This window comes from Diachasma alloeum, unplaced genomic scaffold, assembly GCF_001412515.2.
Source record: "Diachasma alloeum isolate Michigan unplaced genomic scaffold, Dall2.0 Dall_scaffold_00209, whole genome shotgun sequence".
NCBI classification, from domain to species: domain Eukaryota; kingdom Metazoa; phylum Arthropoda; class Insecta; order Hymenoptera; family Braconidae; genus Diachasma; species Diachasma alloeum.
In genome coordinates, this window is record NW_021680374.1 from 1,107,297 (window position 1) to 1,130,874 (window position 23,578).

General features: G+C 35.9%; 1 protein-coding gene across 1 annotated transcript in view; it reads left to right on the forward strand.

Annotated features, from left to right (window-relative positions):
* Window positions 1-23,578, forward strand: part of LOC107036509 (protein couch potato) — a 58,026-nt gene that overhangs the window by 14,678 nt on the left and 19,770 nt on the right. The window contains exons 2-5 of the mRNA XM_015254527.1: window positions 8,735-8,812; window positions 14,631-14,684; window positions 17,157-17,219; window positions 18,810-18,951. Of these exons, the coding sequence (XP_015110013.1) occupies window positions 8,735-8,812; window positions 14,631-14,684; window positions 17,157-17,219; window positions 18,810-18,951 (337 nt within the window). The remainder of the gene's footprint in view (window positions 1-8,734; window positions 8,813-14,630; window positions 14,685-17,156; window positions 17,220-18,809; window positions 18,952-23,578) is intronic.

Here is a 23,578-nt window from a genome sequence, read left to right on the forward strand (position 1 = left end):
ACCCCCGCGCCCAGCGGAAAGCAAAAGAGATGAGGAAAAGCTAAAAGAACTCGGGGAAAAAAGCGTGGAGAGAAAAAAAAAGTGATGAAAATCCCTGGCGAGGTGAAGCCGTTTTATTCCAGGCCATGCTATACCTCATGACCAGGCCGCAGTGGGTATACCCGTTGGAGGTGGGTATAGACACTGTAGGGGCCCCTGGAATCATTTCTCCCGGCATGAATAAGTGATCGACTACGTACCGCGTACTATAGCCATTGGATGAGTCGTCCCGAGTCGTTTCAGACTTGCTGTCGCCGTTAGGTAAAACGTGAACTAAAACACGAACACATAAACTACTACTACGTTTTGAGATACTGCGTGTACATGTGTCCTCGGGGCTATTTCGCTGAAAGAAGAAAATTCGCTGGGCAATGGCGATAGAACGAGGGGCGGCTGTCGATTCAGATATTCATGGTTGAGGAAAATATGAGGAATTTTATGTCGATGCCATTGGGAATTTCGTCGTGAATACGATAAATGCGACCTGTTTTGCCCCCGGCGATTTTTGAGAGGATGTGGATTAATTTCGTGAGATAAGAAGGGTTTTGGAAAAAAATTTTTCAACATCGTACACGAGAATTGGTAATTGGACTAGACAACTCTCTTGTTATAATTAACGAGTTTCTTCTCAAATGTTCTGTAAAAACCTGAAGTGTATTGCTGATAGTTCTAAGTTACCACAACATCTGGAAATAGTTCACATGGGCTTATTTTTATGAGGAGAAATGTGGAGGCGAATTGAAATGGAATTGTTCAGAAAGGCTCAGATATAAAGAAGGTTTTTATACTTTGGAAATGTCTAGGGTGAAACGGGACGTTGAATGATGCGATTTTGATGAATCAGGTCTTATTTTAAAGTGGGAAAATGTATGTTAGAGATGAAAAGAAATTCAGTGTCATTCTGCCGATCTCGAGCTATTCAGGATTAAAATTGGTCGCTATTATGACTATTTCTGATTTTTTTCTGCAATACATTATTTTGCAGTCAGTTGAGATATTCGTAATGGAGGAAAATATAAAATGTATTGTATCGATGCCATTGGGAATCTCGTCATGGGAATCTCGTCATGAATATTAAAAATACGACAGATTTTGCGCCGGCGATTTTCAAGACGTGAATATTAATTTTTTGTAATGAAAAGACTTTAGATGTATTTTGCAGACTTGTGAGGTAAAACGGGGTGTCAAATGAAGCAATTTGAACGAATCAGGTCTCATTAGTCTAAAAAAACATCTTTAAAACGAAAAAAAATTTCACTAAATTCACTGTCCCGATCTCGAGTTATTGAAAATTGAAATTCCTTTTTCCTATCCCTTCTGATTTTTTCTATTTAATCCAAATACATTTCGCAAAAAATACAAAAAAAATCCATATCGACACCATGGAAATGCAGAAGAATATCAATTGTAGTTTTAAATGTCGTGAAATAAAACGTTTCGTAAAATGTCGTCAAAATGCAAAAAAAAAGCTGAATTGCACTCATCCCATCTCGCGTTATTAAATATTAAAATGATCCTCTCCAGCCCTATTCATCATTTTTTTTCCCTTCAATCCAAATACATTATTCATAAAAAATGAAATACGCCACTGTTGTTACGTTAGACTCCACCACTAATACAGGAAAAAAGGAAAAGTTACAGCCCAGGTTTATGATGCACAGTGTCAAGCGGTAGCAGTTTGACGACTATACCCAGTATTTCAATAATAAAAAAGGAAAAGCGAGGTCAAAGCAATTGTAATGTGCGCGGTGATGATGCAGAGCCCCCATGTGCCACGATCCGCACATACATTTGCAATCACAATGGCTCACCTTCCCTCCCTCCCGCAAACCAGTGACTTTTCGTACAATAAGACTAGCTGTGTTTTTGCTCTATATCCCATTGGATCTCGCGTGGAGAGGCATCATCCACAGAAACCGGCTGAATAATAACAGGAAATTTCGAGTGAGCTCTGTATGCTAGCTGTCACGATAAACTTTTCAATTGAAAATACATGGGTCTCGCTGCGAATTTACTATTCGACGAAATTTGTGCAGAGTTGCGAGTTGAATGGGAAAAGAGGATGAATGGGGAATTGAGTTCAGGGGTTGTCGGGAATTTCCTATTTTTTGAATTGTTGTTGTGAGTATGATAGGCAACTTTCGGAATTTCTATGTTTTTATTCCAACTATATTCCACTTTTTTTTACATAAAAACGACGTATTGTACGTATACAAAATCTTCGTTTTGTAAGTTCCTAGAGGTCACAAAAGCTATAATATTGTTACGCAATCGAATGGTTTAATCTATCCTCTTCCCCTCTTTTGTAAAATAAAAAGAAAGTGTCATTCTCTAATGTTTGGGAATAACGTCACCCGTAATCCACTTTTGTTCTATGATTGATTCTGAATAACTGTCAATAAATACGCCCCTTCGATTTATTCTGAATTATTTCAGTGGCGAAGCGGTAAACCGGGTTAAGTCGATTTTTACTTTTGGCCATTTTTTGATGAATATCTCGGAATCTATGAGAGATAGCAAAATTTTGCTCATGACCTTTTTTATAACCCTTAGTTGGCTTTACAAAAAAGGTTATGACAAAAATTTTGGTATCTCTTTTAGATTCCGAGATATTCGTCAAAAACTGGCCAATAGTTAAAATCGACTTAACCCGGTTTACTGCTTCGCTCCTGATTTATTAATTAAATACAACAATATATTGAGATATACTATGGGAGGGGATTAAAAGGCCTTAAAGTTCAGACTATCTTGCAATTAAATTATTATTATAAAAACGATATTTCGTGGTAAATAAAAAAAACAGGAATTTTTTCCCTGAAATATTGTCAAGATTATTCAAAAAATAATTTTTCCCAATGTTTTTTTTTCTAATTAAAAATTCCCCGAATGAAAATTAAATTTTTGAATGACCTCCCGGGGCAAAATCGATAGTTTTTTTCAATTCTGCATGGAATTTTTCTAATCGTTGCTATAACTCACAACTTCGGAGTTAAATTGTCTCATGTATGAATGGATTTTACTCGTTTGATGTAAATATTTTTCGATAAATATAGCTCACGTCCGCGCACGCACAAGCAAGACTCAGCCCCAAACCCTGTAATAAAGCAGAGAGCACGCGAAGAACATTTTCTCGAGTCTATTATCACCGATGACACGCGACATCGACGTGCAAAAAACACTGGATCAGAAAGAAGAGAGAAATTTCTGAGGGATGGGGTGAATCCTCCAGTGTTCGGACGAATATTCAAAAAAGGGGATGCGAGGTGAAACGAACCTCCTTAAATCATCGAAATCCCCTGCCTAAACGGTGGGATTTGGATGAATTAGATGGGCTCATTTCGAAATCAGAAAAAATACGCTCGAAACGAATGGAAAAACTGTTGAATTTTAATTAGTGAGAATTTTTATAAAATCTCATGGACTTGATGAATGACATGAGATGAATGAATGAATGAATAATTTTTCCTGAAATAAATCTGTCGTTTATTACCGAAATAATTGGGCATTGCTTAATTGTTGAATTTTAATGATAGAAAATCTTTATGAAACATCATAAAATGGATGAAAACTATGAGATTGCTTTTCAATAATTTGTTATAATAATTTTTTTGTATTTTTCTTGCAACAAATTCCGTTAAAAGAAATTGAGCGTCACGAGATTACAACGAAACGAATAATTCTTTCTGAAATAAACACGTCAATAGGCTTCTGAGCCGAAAAATTCCCCGACGGACGTCCGTAAATTTCATTTTACAATCTAATAACCCCAAAAAAGTAATTCGGAATATTTAATTATTAAATCGAATAGTGAGTGGAGAACGAACGTTTCGAGTATGCACGAAGGAGAGGATTAGTATGAAAATTCAAGAAGCGTCATTCCGAACTTTATTACCGAAATAATTGAGCATTGCTTAATTGTTGAATTTTAATAACAGAATTTCTATAAAATATCATGAAATGGATGAAAAATAGGGATTCCTATTCTATAATTTATTATTATAATTGTCTACAATTTGTTAAAATATTTGTTTTTCCATTTTTCTTGCAATAAATTCCGTTAAAAAAAATTGAGCGTCACGAGATTACACCGAAACGAATAATTCTTTCTGAAATAAACACGTCAATAGGTTTCTGAGCCAAAAAATTCCCCGGCGGACGTCCTTAAATTTCATTTTACAATCTAATACCGCCAAAAAAGCAATTCGGAATATTTAATTATTAAATCGAATGGCGACTGGAGAAGAACGCTTCGGGTATGCACGACGGCGGGTATCAGGCTGAAAATTCAAGAAGCGTAATTCCGGCCTGTGTGTGTATGCGCGAGGGACAATATAAACAACCGGAGCTTGGGCTCGATGAGCACGGGCCCCCGACGAGGCATTAATACTACGTTGTTCATAACAGCGGAGAACAGAACAGAACGAAGCCATTCGACATTGACATTCTACATGCACACAAATTACCTACCACTTCTTCTCCACTTTTCTTCTTTGTTTTTCGCTACTGAGAACACGCGCGTAATTATGACCCGTAATTAAAACTTCAGCACGAGAGGCAGGCGCTGAATCGCGAGTTTCGACGCAGTCTAATCACTGGTAAACTTGTTGTTTATTGTGGAGAACAATGCGAAATGTCCGGATTACTTGTTGCTATTGGGGATGGAGTTTGGACAATCGATATGCCCTAGGGCTTCGTTATGCTCGGATACTTTACATTGGGCGGGAGGGGGGGGGGGGCTAACTTCTTAACTGCCGGTGATTTATGCCGGAACTGTTGAGCGTTTCAACATGGAAACAAGTATTACATTTTTTATTCGTATAACCAACGCGATTATTATATACTGCTGAACATTTTTTGCTGAACTTTACGGTATAGTTCTTGGAAATGTTTAGCTCATTACGAAATTAGAAAAAACTGCGCCATTGAAGTTTCAACTTTTTGCGGGGGAATGGTTGCTGTCAATTTTAGGTCGATTGGTAGATGGGAATTGGGAGACGTCAGGAAAATTAGGGTAAATTTATTCTTGAATTTTTGGTTAATTCGTATTGAATATTTCGATCTTGACTGAAAATTCAAGTAAATTGCGGAATTTTCATCCTCCTGCTGCTCGAAAATTCTACATTTCATTGAATTTTAAGTGAAATTTAAAATTTCATTATTTTTATTCCTCTAAATCGAGTTTAATGTCGCTTCTCACAGTTTCCTCAGAAATTAAAAATCCAAAAATTTTCTGTTATACCATTTTTATGCATAAAATGGACGTCATATTATACACAATTGAGAATTTCTGGTTGAAATGTGCGGAGCACTTCTTGGAAATGATTATCAAATTACGGTTCCATTGAAATTTCGAATTTTACGGAAAAATCAATGAAATCTGTCAATTTCCAGAAAAATATAAGTGAATATATTCTCGACTTTTCAATTACTTGAAAATTCAGCCTAATTTGGAACTAAATGTTCGTGTTCTGACGGAAAATTAAACCAAGATAGAGAATTTCCGCTTCTGATGCTCAAAAATTTTAAACTTCTGTGAAATTTTAATTTTTAATAAATTCAATTAAATTTCATTGTCCTTATCCCTCTAAATCGAATTCACTCTCGTCCTCCTGAAAGCCCCTACCAACTGCCCATAAATTCCATTTTTCCCCAACAGTCTCTGCCTCTTCCCCAGAAATTAAAAATTCCAAAACCAATTCACTGAACTTCGAAAACAACTGAACAACAAAACGAATCCCCGGAACGTTAAATTTTCCAACTTCTCAATCCCTAAAGCCCGTCTCGATCGGCGGCAAAAAGCCCTCGGCAATACATTGATTAATTTACCTCGAAGAATTGTCAGGTAATTGACAAAAGCCCAGCCCCGCCGATAAATTGCATCAGAGCAGAGCCGAGAAGGACAATGGCTCACGGATGATAGGATCCGCTCCCAAATGCGTGTGCAATTGACCGTGTCGTTCAATTCCCATTGTTCACGCTTCTATCGATTGCAATACCATCCTTCCCTCCCCCCGAGTGCACAACCTGTTTCTCCCTCATACCCGATATAATACAGTGGCAAGCTACTTGGGAGCATTACGTCTGTGACGTGCCTGCCTGTTTGTCGGTTATACTCCCTCGCGACAAGCCGCGAGACAACGACGATCGTTATGGTCGACAATACCTCCGTCTCCGTTCATCCAAGACGCGGAAACCACCTAAGGTTAACATGCCCTCTGGATAACGCTGTCGTTTTGCCAGGGGCCACTGTCAAACACTATAATTGCCTCATCCCAGAGATATGTCAAAATATCACGGCATGACAACGTCAATATTTAGCGAAATAATATTTCTCTTGCGTCAAATATCGCGGGGGCAGAACAGATATTTTTTTAAATAAATTTTTTCCATTTCAAATAAATATAATATCATGGAATATTAATTTTATTGGATCATCAATCAGAATCACGAATCAGCTCTGATTTGAAGTCTAAAAAAGCCCTTAAAATAAAAAAAAGGTATTATTGTGCCAGACATTGTGATCATTCGTAGTGGATGAACTGGTGACCTTTAATCTGACCCTCGCGACCCTTATTTGGACCCTGGTGACCCTTAATCGTTGGCGTCTATGAGGGTCGTTGACTCCCATGTCCCTTATTTAAACCCTTACTCTGACCCTTGTGACCTAAGGGTTAAGACCTTGCGACCCTTAATCTGACCCACGTAACCCTCAATCTCGCCCTGGTGGGGTCACGAGGGCTTCATTTGGACCCTTATTCCGACCCGCGTGATCCTGATTCTGACTCTGGTGACCTTTAATCGGGCCCTCGCGACCCCCATTATACACATCGTGACCCCTATTTTGACCCCGGTGACTCTTAATCTTGCAACCCTTAATCTGACCCTTACGGCCCTTATTTTCACCCTTGTTTCGACCCTCGTGACCCTTAATCGGGCCCTCGCGACCCTCATTATACCCATCGTGACCCTTATTTTGACCCTGGTGACCCCTTACTTTGACCCTTGTGGCCCTTATTGTGATCACCATGACCCTTATTTTGACCCTCATAACCCTCATTCTGATCCTTATGGCCCTTAATTTCCGTATTTTAGACACCCTGGGGCAAAATGAATCGTCAAATGATGCGATTTGGATTTTAGTCTGAAGAAAATTTCTTTAAAATGAAAAAAACGTTCAATTTTACTGTGACAGATTGAAATCAGTTGTGCAATTGTCGGATCATTGGAACTCCAGGATAATTCCGTTTCGAAAAACTAATCCAAGAACTTTAATCATTCCCGGAAGACGTAAATTCTCAATTGGAAGAGTGGAAAAGTCTCTCCCCCAAACAAATGAAGCCGGGAATGAAAGCAGAATTGGCTAGTGGTGAATTTTCACGGTGCCTTAACGGTCGTAACACGCTCGCATTTACGACTCCGGAATTAGAGAGGGAGAGGGATACGCCACCCCTTAGTGCGGTAAAACCTCCTACTTAGACCCCACCAGAGAGTTGACTGCCTCCCATAGCCATTCCTCCGTCTCTTCAGCATCAAATTAATCTCAAATCGAGGTTTACCGAGAAACGAGACTACTCGTGAATTCCACTAGGGTAATTTCGAATTATTCAAAGACCGACAAAAATTCGTGGAGAAGGCGGAAAGGCCAGCGTCATTAATGTGGTTTATTATTTCATTTTTTCTCAGCCAAATAATTTTATACCGTAACATTCTTCACTTTTTCAGTTTTCAAAAATTCAGGTCAATAATAATTTTTTATATTTTTTTAATGCAAACACATTTGTCTTCAACGTGTCTAGTTAAAGATTAGATGTTCCGAATATTTTGCAATGATTTTCTTGTCATGAATAATTAACAAAGACGTTGAAAATTTATTTAAAACGAAAACAACTTTTTTATTTTTTATTTTTTTTAATGACTTCAATGTTTAGGTGAGATTTAGTTAGTCATTAAAATAGTTTATTATTTAATTTTTTTCACCCAATTAATTTTATTTCGTAATAATCTTCACTTTTTTCATTATAAAAAAATTGAATTCAGTAATAATTTTTTTTATAACTTTGCTCTATTGAAAATTTCTGTCTAAATGCTCTGAAACTCACTAAAATACTTGATTTTTCAATTATTGTTCAATTATTCTGTGAAAATCCAGAAAAATCGGGGAAAAATTGAAAATTCATGTAATTTTGTTTCTGAATATTTCTGTTCCACTGAAAACTCATGAATTGCCCTGAAATTCTACTTAAAACTTGAAATTTCATCACCATTTATCCCTAAATCCGATTGAATGTCGCCCTCACGAGATTTCCTAGAATATCTTCCATGAAATTCCCAAAAAAGTCTACCAGTGCAGTGCGTTTGGCATAAATTGGCATAATTGAAGGAACAAACTATTGCAATCCTCCAAAAAAGTGGCGTGCACATATCAAAACCCATGACGTCCTCTCTAAACGACAATAACACTAATAGCAAGCGAAACATTCGCCATTTTGTAAAGTTCCCACAACAGTTCCGGGCGCATCACTCTCAATTTGGGAAATTATTATTGTCCGATTTATAAGTTTGAAGGAGAGGCCGTCTCCCACAACCTCTTCATTCTGTCTTTTAGTTGGCTTATCTCCCGTCTATACCAGCTCTCCTACCAGGCCAATTATCTTAATTAACTCAATTATCGTTCTATCCGTCCTTCTCATTTCAGGTACGCACCTTGTTCGTGAGTGGCTTGCCGATGGACGCCAAACCGAGGGAGCTCTATCTACTTTTCAGAGCGTACGAGGTGAGTTTTCGTATTATTTCTTTATTCCAGACTTTAATCTCGGTGGTTTGTCCTTTGAGGAAATCCTCTGAGGGATCTTTGTCCCTCAAATATTTGAGCCTTTTTATTCCGTCCGGCATCCGGCTGTTTGAGCTGGAACTGATGGCAATTATAATTACGCGCAACACCACGGTGGAATCGCCGGGCTTTTTGCATTAGCCGGGGAATATTGAATTCGTCAGTGGAGGGATTGTATTATCAGCGCGGAAATTATTGCAGCCGTTCGGCGGGTAGGTGTGATACTCCTCCATCGGATGCCGGGAAATTGTCATTTTCCGCGGCTTCCCTTTATTGAAATCCATCCGCTTGTCATCGGCACACCATTTTTCACGGGGAAATTGATATTGTAATGTCATGGGGTGAAAATTTCATCCAAAATTTTGGTGAAAATGACGACCCGTTTTGCCTTAGCTTTTGTGAAAATGTAATTTTACACATTTAATTTAATTTCATGAAGTAATTAATTCCATAAAATTATTTTGGGCAAAACGAACATTCTTTAATCGTCATCCCGAGTCGAATAATTGGACTTGACAAGTTCTACTTAGGTCTTTCCGTTCGGAACTGGATAGGTCTTGGGAAGCCTCTTCCCAAATGCTTCCAAGACCTTTCTAACACTGGTTATGTCCCATTTCAGCACTCGTTAGGTGTAAGCAGGACTTGTATTCAGAATTTCCAAATACTTGCCGGTCCGTAAACAGGGATAGGAAACCCGGACATACTTTTGAGAGTTCTGAAAAGCCCGACGCTTAAATAGTTGGAATCAACGTTCACCCGGCTAAAAAGTTCGATTTTGGCGAAAGTCGACTTTCCCCCTGGTAAAACCGAAAATCTGACCCTTTGAAAATCGAAAAAAATTTTTTTTTTCAGTTTTCACTTTTTCCACATACTTTTGAGAGTTCTGAATAGCCCGACGCTTAAATAGTTGGAATCAACGTTCACCCGGCAAAAAAACTCGATTTTGGCGAAAGTTGATTTTCCCCTTGGAAAAACCAAAAATCTGACCCTTTGAAAATCGAAAAAAAAATTTTTTTTTCAGTTTTCACTTTTTCCACATACTTTTGAGAGTTCTGAATAGCCCGTCGCTTAAATAGTTGGAATCAACGTTCACCCGGCTAAAAAATTCGATTTTGGCGAAAGTTGATTTTCCCCTTGGAAAAACCGAAAATCTGACCCTTTGAAAATCGAAAAAAAAATTTTTTTTCAGTTTTCACTTTTTCCGCATACTTTTGAGAGTTCTGAATAGCCCGACGCTTAAATAGTTGGAATCAACGTTCACCCGGCAAAAAAATTCGATTTTGGCGAAAGTTGATTTTCCCCTTGGTAAAACCGAAAATCTGACCCTTTGAAAATCGAAAAAATTTTTTTTTTTCAGTTTTCACTTTTTCCACATACTTTTGAGAGTTCTGAATAGCCCGTCGCTTAAATAGTTGGAATCAACGTTCACCCGGCCAAAAAATTCCATTTTGGCGAAAGTTGATTTTCCCCTTGGAAAAACCGAAAATCTGACCCTTTGAAAATCGAAAAAAAATTTTTTTTTCAGTTTTCACTTTTTCCACATACTTTTGAGAGTTCTGAATAGCCCGACGCTCAAATAGTTGGAATCAACGTTCACCCGGCTGAAAAATTCGATTACGTTTCAAGTTGATGCATTCAACTTGACATTTTTGTTCATCGTATTTAAACCTAGAGTTCATAAACGTTTTTCATCAACGTCAGGCACAAAGTAACCGAGGAAGGGACCGACTCTCACGTCCCACACATATTTAACCACTCTCCTCCCTGCCCCCTTCCTTCCTTCCTCATTCCATTGCCCTCCCTCTCTCTTTCTCTCTCTCTCGGCAGTAGTCTCTCCTCCAGGGAACTTCACGTCTTGCATTCAAAAACACTGCACACTCGAGCAGCTCACTCTTTCACTGTATGCCCGAGATATTATGCTCCACCAATGTTGCCTCGTTTATGTTTCAAGACGCGATTTCCTTCACGATTTATCAGACTTGGGGATTTAATGCACTTTGGTGCATGGGTTATTTCGTGAATTTTCGATCAGGATCTACTCAACAATAACTTTATGCTGGGGAAATGCAACGGAGCCATTTTCAAATTGTGGAAAAAAACAAGTTGAAACGATTTTCATTATTCACTATGAGAGGGAAATTTTTAGAAGTCGACTGAATGCTGAAAAATGGATAAATATGAATTACATTCGTTTTTTTATTCACACATAATTTATCAATTAATGGAGAAGTGAAGAATTCATTAAACAATTGAAAAAGTGAAGAATAATATTTTTTTCGTCATGAACAAGTCATGCACATCATGAATATTATTAAAAATATTTAAAAAAACATTTTTCGAACGTTTAAACAATTTTCATTATTCATTTACTCAAATTAGGTTTTAAAATCAAATCCCAAAAAAGTCTTCAATTTGTTTTCATTTCACAAACGTCTTTTCAATCTTTAAAAAATTCATTTCATTTACAAAAAGGGAATATTTGAAAAAATAATTATTTTGAGGCAAAATGTCGGTGTCAGCTTTAATAAATTCCATAAAAAATGTGACATCCGATAACTTAAAAATCCTCACTGCCCCACTGCACAATATTATCACGTTCTTCTTGAAAGTCAAGCTATTTTTCGTTGACAAAACCCCAAACACCTGTCCCAACACCTCCACCACCTGTTCACATACCCTGGGTCCTCTCGACTTTCCTTCCTCTTTCCTAACTTCACATTTAATTTCTCCTCAACTCCCGCAGCTGAGAACTAATAACGTTCCCTCACTTCCCATCTACTCCACATAATCGGGGAAAATGAAAATTAAGAGTTGTCGTAAATTCATCATTTCGCCGTAAATTGTTAATCTTCACTCCTTGAATTATGCATCTCTCTTGGAGAGAGTCTTAAACTCCAAAGTTTTTCCTTCACCCTGTGAACTTAATCGTACGAAGTTTGTAGAGGTATATGCTTTTGAACTACTCTTGGATATCACAGATTCATCTTTTTTTATTCAACTTTTGTTTAGAATTTTGTGAAATTTTTGTTAGAGAGATTGGATAGTGAATGCAAGTGAATTTTAATTCATTTGAATTTTTTTTTTTCATAATTTCATGACTCATCAATTAATATTTTCATATTATTCATAAATACCAATTACTATTTACTTATTTGCAGTTATTTATTAATTGATAATTTTTATATTTACAATTTTAGAAAATATTTTTCATGACTTATGAATTAATCCTTTCATCTTATTCATAATTATCTCTCATTATTTATTTATTTACAGTTGTTTATTAATTGACAATTTGAATATTTATAATTTTTAATATTTTTTTAATGATTTTATAAATAACAGAGAAATATATTGCATTGAATGATTGATTAGCCGCATTTTTTCAGTCTCATAAACAAAATTTCAACTAGAAGTCAACAAATCATTGCTGAAGAACAAAAATATTATAATCCGATGCTTTTCAATATCAGAGCTACGTGGAAAAGAGAACTCTTCATGCGCATGAATAATAAAAAAATAAAACCCGATTACTTTAATCCGGCTGACCACAAACGTCTGAATCTACTGAGCATGACGCACGAAATCAAAATTGAATTCAACCTGTCCAACTGAATATTATAAGTTTCTATCCAATTCGAATCAACATGTTAAATACATTCATCGTATTTTCCGCCGTCGTGCCAGGGAAAACGCCCCCTACGAAAGTTCTTTTTAATGGAATATTGAGTGCCGTGAGCTCGGTAAAATTGTCCAATCAGCGATCGCAGGAGTTTGTGTACGAGAGAGAATTTCCAATTCCAATGAAGGACGATACCAATTGTGATGAAATCGATTCCTCCATTTTTAATTGAAAGAAAAATCCAATTAATAAAAAAAAATTGAAACAAATTTCTCTCATTAGTTGAATTGATTTCGGGATTTATGAGGGAATGATATCAATTGATTCGAATGAAGGGCGAGATCTGTTATAATGACATCGATCCTCCATTTTTAATTGAATGAAAAATCCAATTAATTAATAAAATGATTGACACATTTTCCTCTCGTTATTTAAATAAATTTAGTGAGGTGATGTCTCCATTTTTGATTGAAAAAAAAAATTCAATTAATTGAAATAATTATTGAAACACTTTCCCTTCATTATTTAACTAAATTTAGTGATTTATGAGGGAATGATACGCAGAGTAATTTCTGTTTCTTTGAGACCTTCCAAGTCCTCAACTAAAAATAAAAAAAATATTTCCACAGTCTATGCAAAAATATGCCCTCAAGGGCCTCTCCCTTCCGCTTTCATTCCCATTCATTCAATTATGGATAAATCCCAGAGAACTGAGGACCTCCATTTTAATTAAAAAATGCTTGTACATCCAATAAAATCCCTGCATATTCCTCACTCACTTTTCCTCGCGAAATCAAGTGTCGAGCGATGAACTTGTTTATTTCCCCTCCTACTTAGAGAGAATGAAAATAATCCATAGTAAAAGAAATGAACTTCTTCCCTTTGTCGCCGGAATTCGTTAGGATTTTTATTAGAGAAAACAAATGGACATTAACCACAATTGCGTTCTAAAATGGTCCACTATTTCTCACTGTTTTTTCCACCAACATTTTACGGACCAGGGATTTTATGGGTTACCAGGCTTTTCACTCTATTTGAACGACTAAAATATTACGAGAATTCTCAAACCATTTTTTATTGTGTTTTTGTTCACTGCCGTTCGTTCATAAACGATTTCAGTGGAAAGCGTGTCGAGGATGGCTTAGAGTTTAACCCATAATATTGAAGTGTTTTTGGTGCTGTGCTTGTGTGCCAGGCGTACATAGTCATCGAAACAATGAGGTATTATCGTAGCCTGCGATTCTCGATATGCGGTCTGTGGGAGAAACAGAAAACCATTCGTTGTGCAAATCCCACTGCTACGATAATTCCGATTCTCGTATAGGGGAGAAGATTATTTAATCCCGGTTTGAACAGGAAGATATATCACCAGTTTTGGGAACAATAGAAATGCTCTGTATGGAGTAGGGGAGCTATCTCAAAAAAAATCACGCACCTACTCTCGCGAGATTATTTGTCAATTGAAGGGTTTTAAAAGTTACAAACAATTACCCGAAGAGGTTCACACGGAGAGAAATATTCAGTAAAAATTACGTATCTTTTCGTGGTTGTAGAAAATTTTACGGAACTGGCACGGAATTTTTTCAGAGCGTTCCGTAATTTTTACCTGAATCTTCCGTGAAAAATTACGATACCGTCACTTAAATTTTTTGAGTTGATTCCATAATCGGTGAGCGAATTGTGAGTTCCGTAATTTTTACTGAACATTTCTCTCCGTGCAGAGTCGCATTTTTTCGCCACTTAATTGTCGGTTGCGCTTTCATAAATAAAAATAGCCCAGGGTTTTATTTGAAAATCGCCAAATGCTATCTCTCTTCAAATAGAAGATTGAGATCTGATTTTTTAAATAAAAATATGAAAAAATAATGAAACATTGACAATTGTTTAATCACGATTTGTTGAGGTGTTCTTGTATTAATTTGGTGCTGAAATTAATAAAAAACTGTGACTGTTCATTTATATGTTTAGTTTAGAAAATTAGAGAATAAAACTGAAGTGAAATTCTTCAATTTTATTCTTTTATTTCATATTTTGGGAATTGATTGATGATTAATTGTGAATTTTGCATTGATTTTGAATCAGAGTTGATGGACTTCGATTGGATTTTTATTTACTCAATGGTTTTCACTGTTTTTGTTACAGGGGTACGAGAATTCACTGCTCAAAGTGACGAGTAAAAATGGGAAGACGGCGTCGGTAAGTTTGAATGCATGAGTGACATGAACCTTCTTAAATTATCAATATCACGTGCACGTGTGATCAAACAATCTCATTTGTGATCATCTGTCATAATCATTTCTTTACGAAAAAAACGAATGAATGAATCTCTAGAAGAGAAGTAAATTGACAGAAAAAATTACTAAAAATCGATTGCTTCTCCCATTTACTGGATACAATCGTCGACTTTTTTCCGACTTTATCCTTATAAAATATTTTGCTGCTCTAGACCAGCAACCAAACAATCATCAGAAACTGCTCTTCAGATAAAATTAACTCGTCTTACTTTTCTCCCCTTGACAACTGGACTAAAAATACTGTTCAATTATTTCTCAAATAATAATGTAGTTCTCAAATTTTATGAAATTATCCATGAACATCACGTTCTTTCCGCTATCTTTACTAAAAAAAATAACGAAATTCCAACAAGAATTTTATTCATTTATTCATTATTTAATTTTTTTAAATAAAATTAACTTATCTTGCTTTCTCTGTGACAACTGGACTAAAAATCCTATTCAATTATTCCTCAAATGAAAATGTAATGCTCAAATTTTATGAAATTATCCGCTAACATCACGTCTCCCCTTATCTCCACCAAAAAAAATTACGAAATTCCAACAAGAATTTTATTCATTTATTCATTATTTTATTTTTCAAATAAAAATGCTCAAATATTATAAAATTATCCGCTAACATCACGCTCTCCCCTCATGTTCACGAAAAAAATAACGAAATTCCAACAAGAATTTTATTTATTCATTCATTATTTTATTTTTCAAGTAAAATTAACTCATCTTGCTTTCCCCCTTGACAACTGTACTAAAAATACCATTCAATTATTCCTCAAATAAAAATGTAATGCTCAAATTTTATGAAATTATCCGTGAACATCAGGCTCTCCCCCTTATCTTCACCAAAAAAACAACGAAATTCCAACAAGAGAACAATTCTTTTTTGTTGAAACCTCCAGCGTATTTAATCTTAGCATAAAATCTTCCTCATTCCACGTTGTTGCGCACCACGATGGTAATTGGGTCGCCAGAGTTAAAAGCCCCCGCGTATCGTCGACGGCACGACATCCTACGGGTTAAATCGATCGATTACTCAGACCAACTCCACTCGGAAAATTCACCAGGTCATTTTATAAAACATTAAAAGAAAAAAGCTGCATTTCCATCGATAACCACTCCATTCTGCTGCATAATCATTCAAACTCATGGAGAATGGATTGAATCGATTTAATTATTCGTCGGTTTGTGAGTCAGAGAGCCATCGCCCGAGATTTTCTTAAAATGACATTTATCAATTTCCATCAGCTCGAAATTTATACCGGCTTTCATTCAAATTATTCAGGTTGAAATGTGATTCTTCAATTTGGGGTAATTGAAATTAAAGAAACATCATTCCTTTTGTTAGGGGGGTTGAGCCATTTATGAAGGAAACTTTGAGGAATATATAGGGGTGGCACGGTCAGGCACGAATCGATACCCGGAATGGGACTTTCGTCAGATCAACTCGCTAAAGCCAACGAATGAGGAATAATTTCCCGTCATTTACCCCGAGAAAACATTTCAGTAGCGAAATGGTACAAGTCAATTTTGACTATTGGCCACTTGTCAATGAATATCTCGGAATCTAAGGGAGATAGCAAAATTTTTGTTGGAACTTTTTTGTAGAGCCGATTGAGAGCTACAACAAATGTTATTACGAAAATTTCGCTATCTCTCTTAGATTCGGAAATATTCTGCAAAACTCAGCTGGGAGATGAGTCGACTTAAACCGGTTTATCGCTTCGCTACTGATTTATTTATCTCGTTCACACACTTCGTTGAAATTTTTATTGTGGTTGCACTGGAATTTCACTGTCACTGTAAATTCAATGTTTCGTGGCAAAATCAATGGAAATTTAAGTGAATCGACGAATTCTCGTCTTTCTGTCTCGTCTTTTAAATAAATTTGTCTCACATAAATCATAAACCCACGAACATTGATTTTTATTCATGAAAAAAAAATGATAATTCAGTGTCTGGCGTAGTATTTATAAATGAAACGTGGAAACAAGTTTTTTAAATTCGTTACAAGCATTCGCTTTTATTCGTCGAAAAAATTAATTGAGGATTTCCCATGTCACTTATTCATTCTCGAATATTAGTGTTATTATTTTGCATCTCATGAATGAGAATAAAATGAAAAATGTGAGATACTCATTTTATTTAGGAGAATTACACATTTCATTAATTCGTTTATTCCATTTATTCCATTGTGTTCATGAACATGTGTTTTAATTCACAAAAAAATAGAATCTAGGGCTTCGCACGGTATTTATTTACTTTTAAAAATAAGTTCCGTCGTTTTTTAATTACATAAATGAGAATGAACACCAAAAACATCTCTAATATTTACCGCCCGAGACAACTGTTGAACAAAATATTTTTTCAATTTTTTCAGCCGGTGGGTTTTGTAACGTTTCACACAAGAGCAGGAGCCGAGGCAGCGAAACAAGACTTACAGGTAATAATCCACTTTACGATTAAATCGAAGCACAATGTTCCACATAACGGAAACATGTCAGTCCAGAGTAAATGAAAATAGAGAAAAGCAAAAATCGAGAGGACCGAAAAAATAGAAGAGAACACGAAAATTATCCGCTATTTGGTAAACTGGGTGAAAATTACATTTCTCCATTTATTCAGTTGACCTTTTAACTCAATTGACCCGAGGAAAATTCGGGAGGTCTGTGAATGAACTAGCTCTTGGTTTGCACAGTGTGAAAAAATTCATCCTCTATAAATCTTGAAGTCAAATTAACAATCCTCCTTCACCCACCCCTGCCCCCCGCCCCCTGACTCCCAAAATCTTGTTGAATTATTCACGTGGTGTTTGTTATCGTAATTGACTGAGGCATTGATTTCAGTATCTAATAATCACATACGTATAAATTATTTTCTCTCTCTATCTTCTGTAAACCACAACACGCAACTTGACCTCACGCAAACTGCAATGTATAGTCAACAATCTATTTTGTTTATCCCAGAGATTATTGGAGGTACCTCACATACCCGATTTTCACGTTTTCCCATTTCCCCACCCCTAGAATCGAGGAAAGTAATGAATACTGCGAAGCAATAGACAATCCGAAGGAAAAAAAACTTTCTCGAATTAAGAAAATTCGGATTTTTGCGGGGAGTCGGGATTAATTATTTTTCAATTGACGGAATTGAGGAAATTTGACCTGCAATTATGGAAAAATATGGCCCATGGGGCTGAACGGGTCAGCTGTTTTTTCAAATTCAACATGAATTTCCTTATTTTTAAATGAGAACACAATTTTTTTAACGAAAATTCGTATGTAATTAGCCAGATTAAAATTACATTTTGCAGTACAATATTTTTTGATAATCATTTTTAGATAATAATTGCACGGAGAGAAGTGTTGAGTACGGAACTCACAATTCGCTCACCGATTACGGAATCGACTCAGAAAATTTAAGTGATGGTATCGTAATTTTTCACAGGAGATTCAGGTAAAAATTGCTGAACGCTCTGTAAACATTCCGTGATTTTAGGTAAAAATTCCGTGACAGTTCCGTAAAATTTCCTACAACTTACAGAACGCTCTGGAAAAATTCCGTGATTTTAGATACAAATTACGCGACAGCTCCGTAAAATTTCCTACAACTTACGGAACGCTCTGGAAAAATTCCGTGACTCTAGTTAAAAATGACGTAACAATTCCGTAAAATTTTCCACAACGGAACGTCCCGGGAAAATTCCGTGATTGTAGTTAAAAATTGCGTGACAGTTCCGTAAAATTTCCTGCCCCCACATTTCGCTCCGGAATTATTATCTCTCCGTGTGCAACGATGGCCTCCAACAGTGACATTTATTTTTCAATCCCCTCCGAAGGGAAACCCCCCTAAACCCCCAACTGAAATGATCGCACGTTAAAAACCCCACCAATTCCAATTCCGATACTCTTAATTCAAGAAAGTTCCGCTCCTGTGATATCTAATTGTCGAGGCGAGATTAAGTCAAAAGAAAAAATTGCAAGAAAGATAAAAGTCCTGTCCCCATTGTACTAATGTAGGGATCTATTTCCAGCAGGGGGTTAAATTCGATCCTGATATGCCACAAACCATACGTTTGGAATTTGCAAAAAGTAACACAAAGGTTAGCAAACCCAAGCAACCAGCCGCTGCAGCAGCCACCTCGCACCCCGCTCTGATGCACCCTCTAACCGGACGTAAGTATGCACCGCCACTCCGTTCACTCGCTGAGTTTAAACTTCTCTCCATTATGATTTCAGTATGATTTACTCGTTCCCCCCGTGGGTTTGATTGAGTCATCCACACATTTCGAACTGTTGCGACATCAATTGAACGTTGATTTTGTTCTTATTTTTTTAATTACCCTTTTCTGCTTCATGTAGAGTATTAGAGAGAAACGGGGGGTTTGTGTACTCTAACTCCTGTCACTCACCGTTCACGACTCCTCTTTCTCGTCCCTGCCTGTTCCTTTTAACTGAAACGACCACTGAAGACCTCTGTCACTGGCACCATACTCTAAGGCACGAAGGGCGGGAGGGATGCGAGGGGTTTGGAGAGGTACATGAACTTCGGACAGTTTGTTGTTCTCAAAGTGATCGGAGAGGGAACAAGGCCTTAGTTTCAGGGATGGGTCACTGGTTTTCAGGGATATATCGCAAGAGGGAGCTTGCACGAGTCTTTTTCAGTTTTATAATCTTGAGGTTGGGACCTGAATAATTTATTTTCGTCCATAAACGGTCGAAATATTGCGAATTAATTGATCATTAGTTGCTGAAAGCTGGAGATTTCAAACGCTTTGAAATTGCTAATTATTTAATTCATAACTATTAATCACTTATTGTTAGTAGATTTTAACTAATTTAAAACAGCTGAGTTGAATGAAAATACTAATTGACGTTATCTAATTGTTAAGGAGAGGAGAAGACCTACAGGTCGTTTAAAACTATGAAAACGTTTGTAACAGCAAAGTGATGGATAAATAATAAAGGAATAATAAGTTTTAATCACTTAAATTTGGGGATGGATTCTGAAAAATTGGAGATGGATCCCTGAAAATCTGTGACATGTCCCTGAAAGTAAATACTTTTTTTTCTCTGCGATCAATAAAGAAGAACAAAATTTTTATCATAAATTACTGAATATTTATGTGATGCTGCCTTTAAAATATGAAATTTCTATGGAATTTCATGACGTAATGCAGTAATTTTGTGAATAGAATTAAAGACAAAGCCTTCATTACTAAAAATTTCCATTTTCTCACAGTAACTCTTGTTTTCTCATGAAAATTGAGCACATTCTCACGGCAATAATTCGAAATTGCATTCACCTGAAGAAAATTCATGAAAAACAACATCAATTTTGAAGAACCTCAACGTATATTTGAATTTAAGAATAAAATTCTCAATAAAAGCTCAAAATTCGAAGTTTTCGTGAATTTTCTGGCTTTTGTTGAATCTTTCAAGCGAATAAAATTTTGAAATATTGCAGTAAAAATTTGCAACGAAAATTTTTAGTAGCGGAGGCTTACTCCTCAGGTCTATTCATAAAATTGTTGAATTGTGACGAAATTTTCGGAAAAAGTCACATTTTCCAGAAATAATTATTTTGTTTTCCTCATTGAGCATTTTGAAAATTGCATACTGTCCAAAATTTTCAAAAATGACTCCCAAAAATTACAAGCGTCCACGAATTTACTATTTTTATGGAATATTTCCTCTGAAATTCTCAGGGAAATGGGACTCTCCTCGTTATTTTAGGATATTCCAGTGAATTTTTTTCAATTTTCCTGGGAGAATAAAAACTGGTGCTGAATATTTCACCGAAGATTTTCAGTTTTCTTGAAGAATGGATATTGTCAGTAGTGGGCACGATCAATATCCTATTCTGCTCACGAAATTGTCGCATTGTGTCATAAAATTTCACAGTTTCGGTGAAAGATGTGAATTTAAAAACTCTTTTATCGAAGAATTTATAAAAAAATTGGTAACAGTGGAGTCTAAAGACTCCTTTCCCATTCTCATCCACTGAGAAACTGAGTAATACTTGTCAAAAGATGTCGAAAACGCAGGAATGAGACAGCAACTCGGGTGAAATAGGTGAAACGGAACGGGGGGAACTATAATGCCATAGGAAAATTGAGTTAAAACTTTCAAGAACGGAGTTTCATCCTCGGTGAGTCATCGTGATAATGAGGGTTTCGAGTTACCAAAGCGACATCAATTTAAATCCTAATGAGCGTTCGGGGAAAATTCAGTTGTAGAAAAATTTCCTCCAGCCATTGTTATTCTTTAAAAACTTGTAAAGAGAATACCAGCATAAAAAACATTGTAATTAGGGTTGAGCAAGCTGGAGGCTATTGTTTCAATTTTACATCTGATAAAGAGTTGGAGAATAGGCTGCACTGAATCGAGTCACGAATTCCAACTTTTTCTTCGATCAATAATTTATATTCTTTCTTGGAATGCATAAAACGGTAAAAATCATTTGGTTTGCTTCAACAAATGGTTTTTTTACGCAATCAAATTTGTCAACTACATTTTGGGAAACAAATTTTGCGAAGGTTCGGGGATTGTTTTTAATTGTGAGGTGTAATTTTTCACCGAAAATTCCCCTCTTGTAAATAAATAATGGAAATTGTCCAAAATTTCGAAAAAAAACTTTTATGGAATCGATTTCTGGTGAATTCTGAATATTAAAAAATTGATAAGGTTTAGAAACAATTATTTTTAAATTGAAAATTTATTGTTTGAAAATTGTTTCTGAAAAATGTCGTAATTTATTGAAAATTGAAATTTTAATGATAAATCTGTCTCACCAAGTGCACTTTCTCATTTGAATTCAGATGTCCGAAATATTTTCTGAAGATTAAAAATGAAGAATAAAATTGAAATCTTAATCGAAATGTAAAAAAAAGAATGTTTATAGAATTTACGATGTTATTCACTCCCACGGATGACAATTAAATAAAAAATAATCCAATTATTTATCCTAATAATAATTCAAGATTTTAATTGAAGCTCTAATGCAAAAATAATTGTCTCAGCGAAAAAATAATCGTCTTTGAGGTCTTCAAGTTCCCAAAAAGTCCAAAATTTTCACTTCTCTCAGAAAAAAATAATTTCAACGCTTGCGCAGTCCTCCCGCATTAACATACGCGTGCACATGGTCCACTGTAGAGTTTTGCGTGAAGCAATGAGTGTTGAACGAAGCAATTGAGTTAGCAGATTTAATCTACTCGGTGACGGGAAGTGCAACGAAAAATTCGAGAAGAGAAATGAAATAAAAGCTACAACATTTTCAACATCTGTCTTCACCCAGGAGTTCACTTCGAAATGTATGATATTGATCGGCCCTGGAGGTCAGGTCACCGGGTGATCGATATTTTTGTCGCACGCGACGTTGATTCATTATTGAGACTACCGTTTGGTTTATCGAAATTAATAGTTCATGGAGAATTAAAAAACCAGGGATAGCCGCTGGCACGGGGTATAGATCGTTGAGGTCAACTTGATTTTTCTGTCGTTCCTCGGTGGTGGGTAAAAATGCCCGAACACTCCTGGTGTTTATTTCGATCGGGGGAGTCATGAATTATGCACTCGTGCTTCCACTTCTCCGTTTATTCCGTGGCCCATTGGACGGTTTTTCATTAAAAACTCGAGGAAAATAATGTTTTCATGGCGCTTGGTCTTTATGCGGGGGGTTTCTTCCTGGTTGTGCAGATATTTCGTTTTATTTTAAGGTTTTAAGACTATGATTCCATCACAATGGACTCATAATAACAGAATTCGTGAATAGAGGTCGACATTTTTCATTCAATTTTTTTTCCGGAGTTTGTTTGTCATTTCGAACTCATTGTTGAGGATTTTTGGATAGAATTTTCAATAGACGCTCCGTAAAATTCGAATTGTGTTTCATTCAGTTTTTAGTCAATTTTTATGCTAATATTTTAGTTCAGTTTTCCAAAATATTCCACGATTTATATTCCATTTCAAAATATTCCAAGATTTTTTAAATTTTTAAATATTCATAAATCGATTGACATTTTCAATTGAAATTTTTTTTTTCGGATTTTGTTTTTCGTTTTTAATTTCGATAGAATTTTCAATAGAGGCTTCGCAAAATTCAAATTCTATGTAAGTTTCATTCAGTTTTTAGTCAATTCTTATGCTGAATTCTTCAGGGAAATACAAGTATTTTCGCAACTTTGGGATTTGCTGTGAGTCTCTGGAAATTGAAGGAAAATTCGATATTTCCTGAACAATTTAATATAAATATCGAGTGTTTTCCTGGTAAATATTTCAAAATATTCCAAGAAATTTTTTTATTTTTAAATATTCATGAATCGATTGACGTTTTCAATTAAAAAATTTTTTTTCGGATTTTGTTCTTTACTTCGAATTTAATCATGAAGATTTTTTGATAGAATTTTTCACTAGAAGCTCTGCAAAACTCAAATTGTTCATGATAAAAAAAATTCACGAATCAAGATTTATGCTGAATTCTTAAAAAAAAATGAATCTCAATTGTAATGTGAAAAAAATAACTAATTACCGCATAATCTCATTAAGCGAAAGGGAAAGGTCATATTTCCTGGACAATTTGATATAAATTCCGAGTATTCAATGAAAAACAGGCCTATTCTTCGGCGATTTTCCATAAAAACTCGCAGAAAATATTGTTTCCCCTTTACCCATTATTACAGCGACTAATTTCTCCCCCGTTATATAAAAATTTCATAACCCTCCCAGATTTCAATCCCCCTTTCACCACAAATGGACTCGCGATAATGATTGTCCCGACAAAAAACCAAATGTTCTGTGAAAT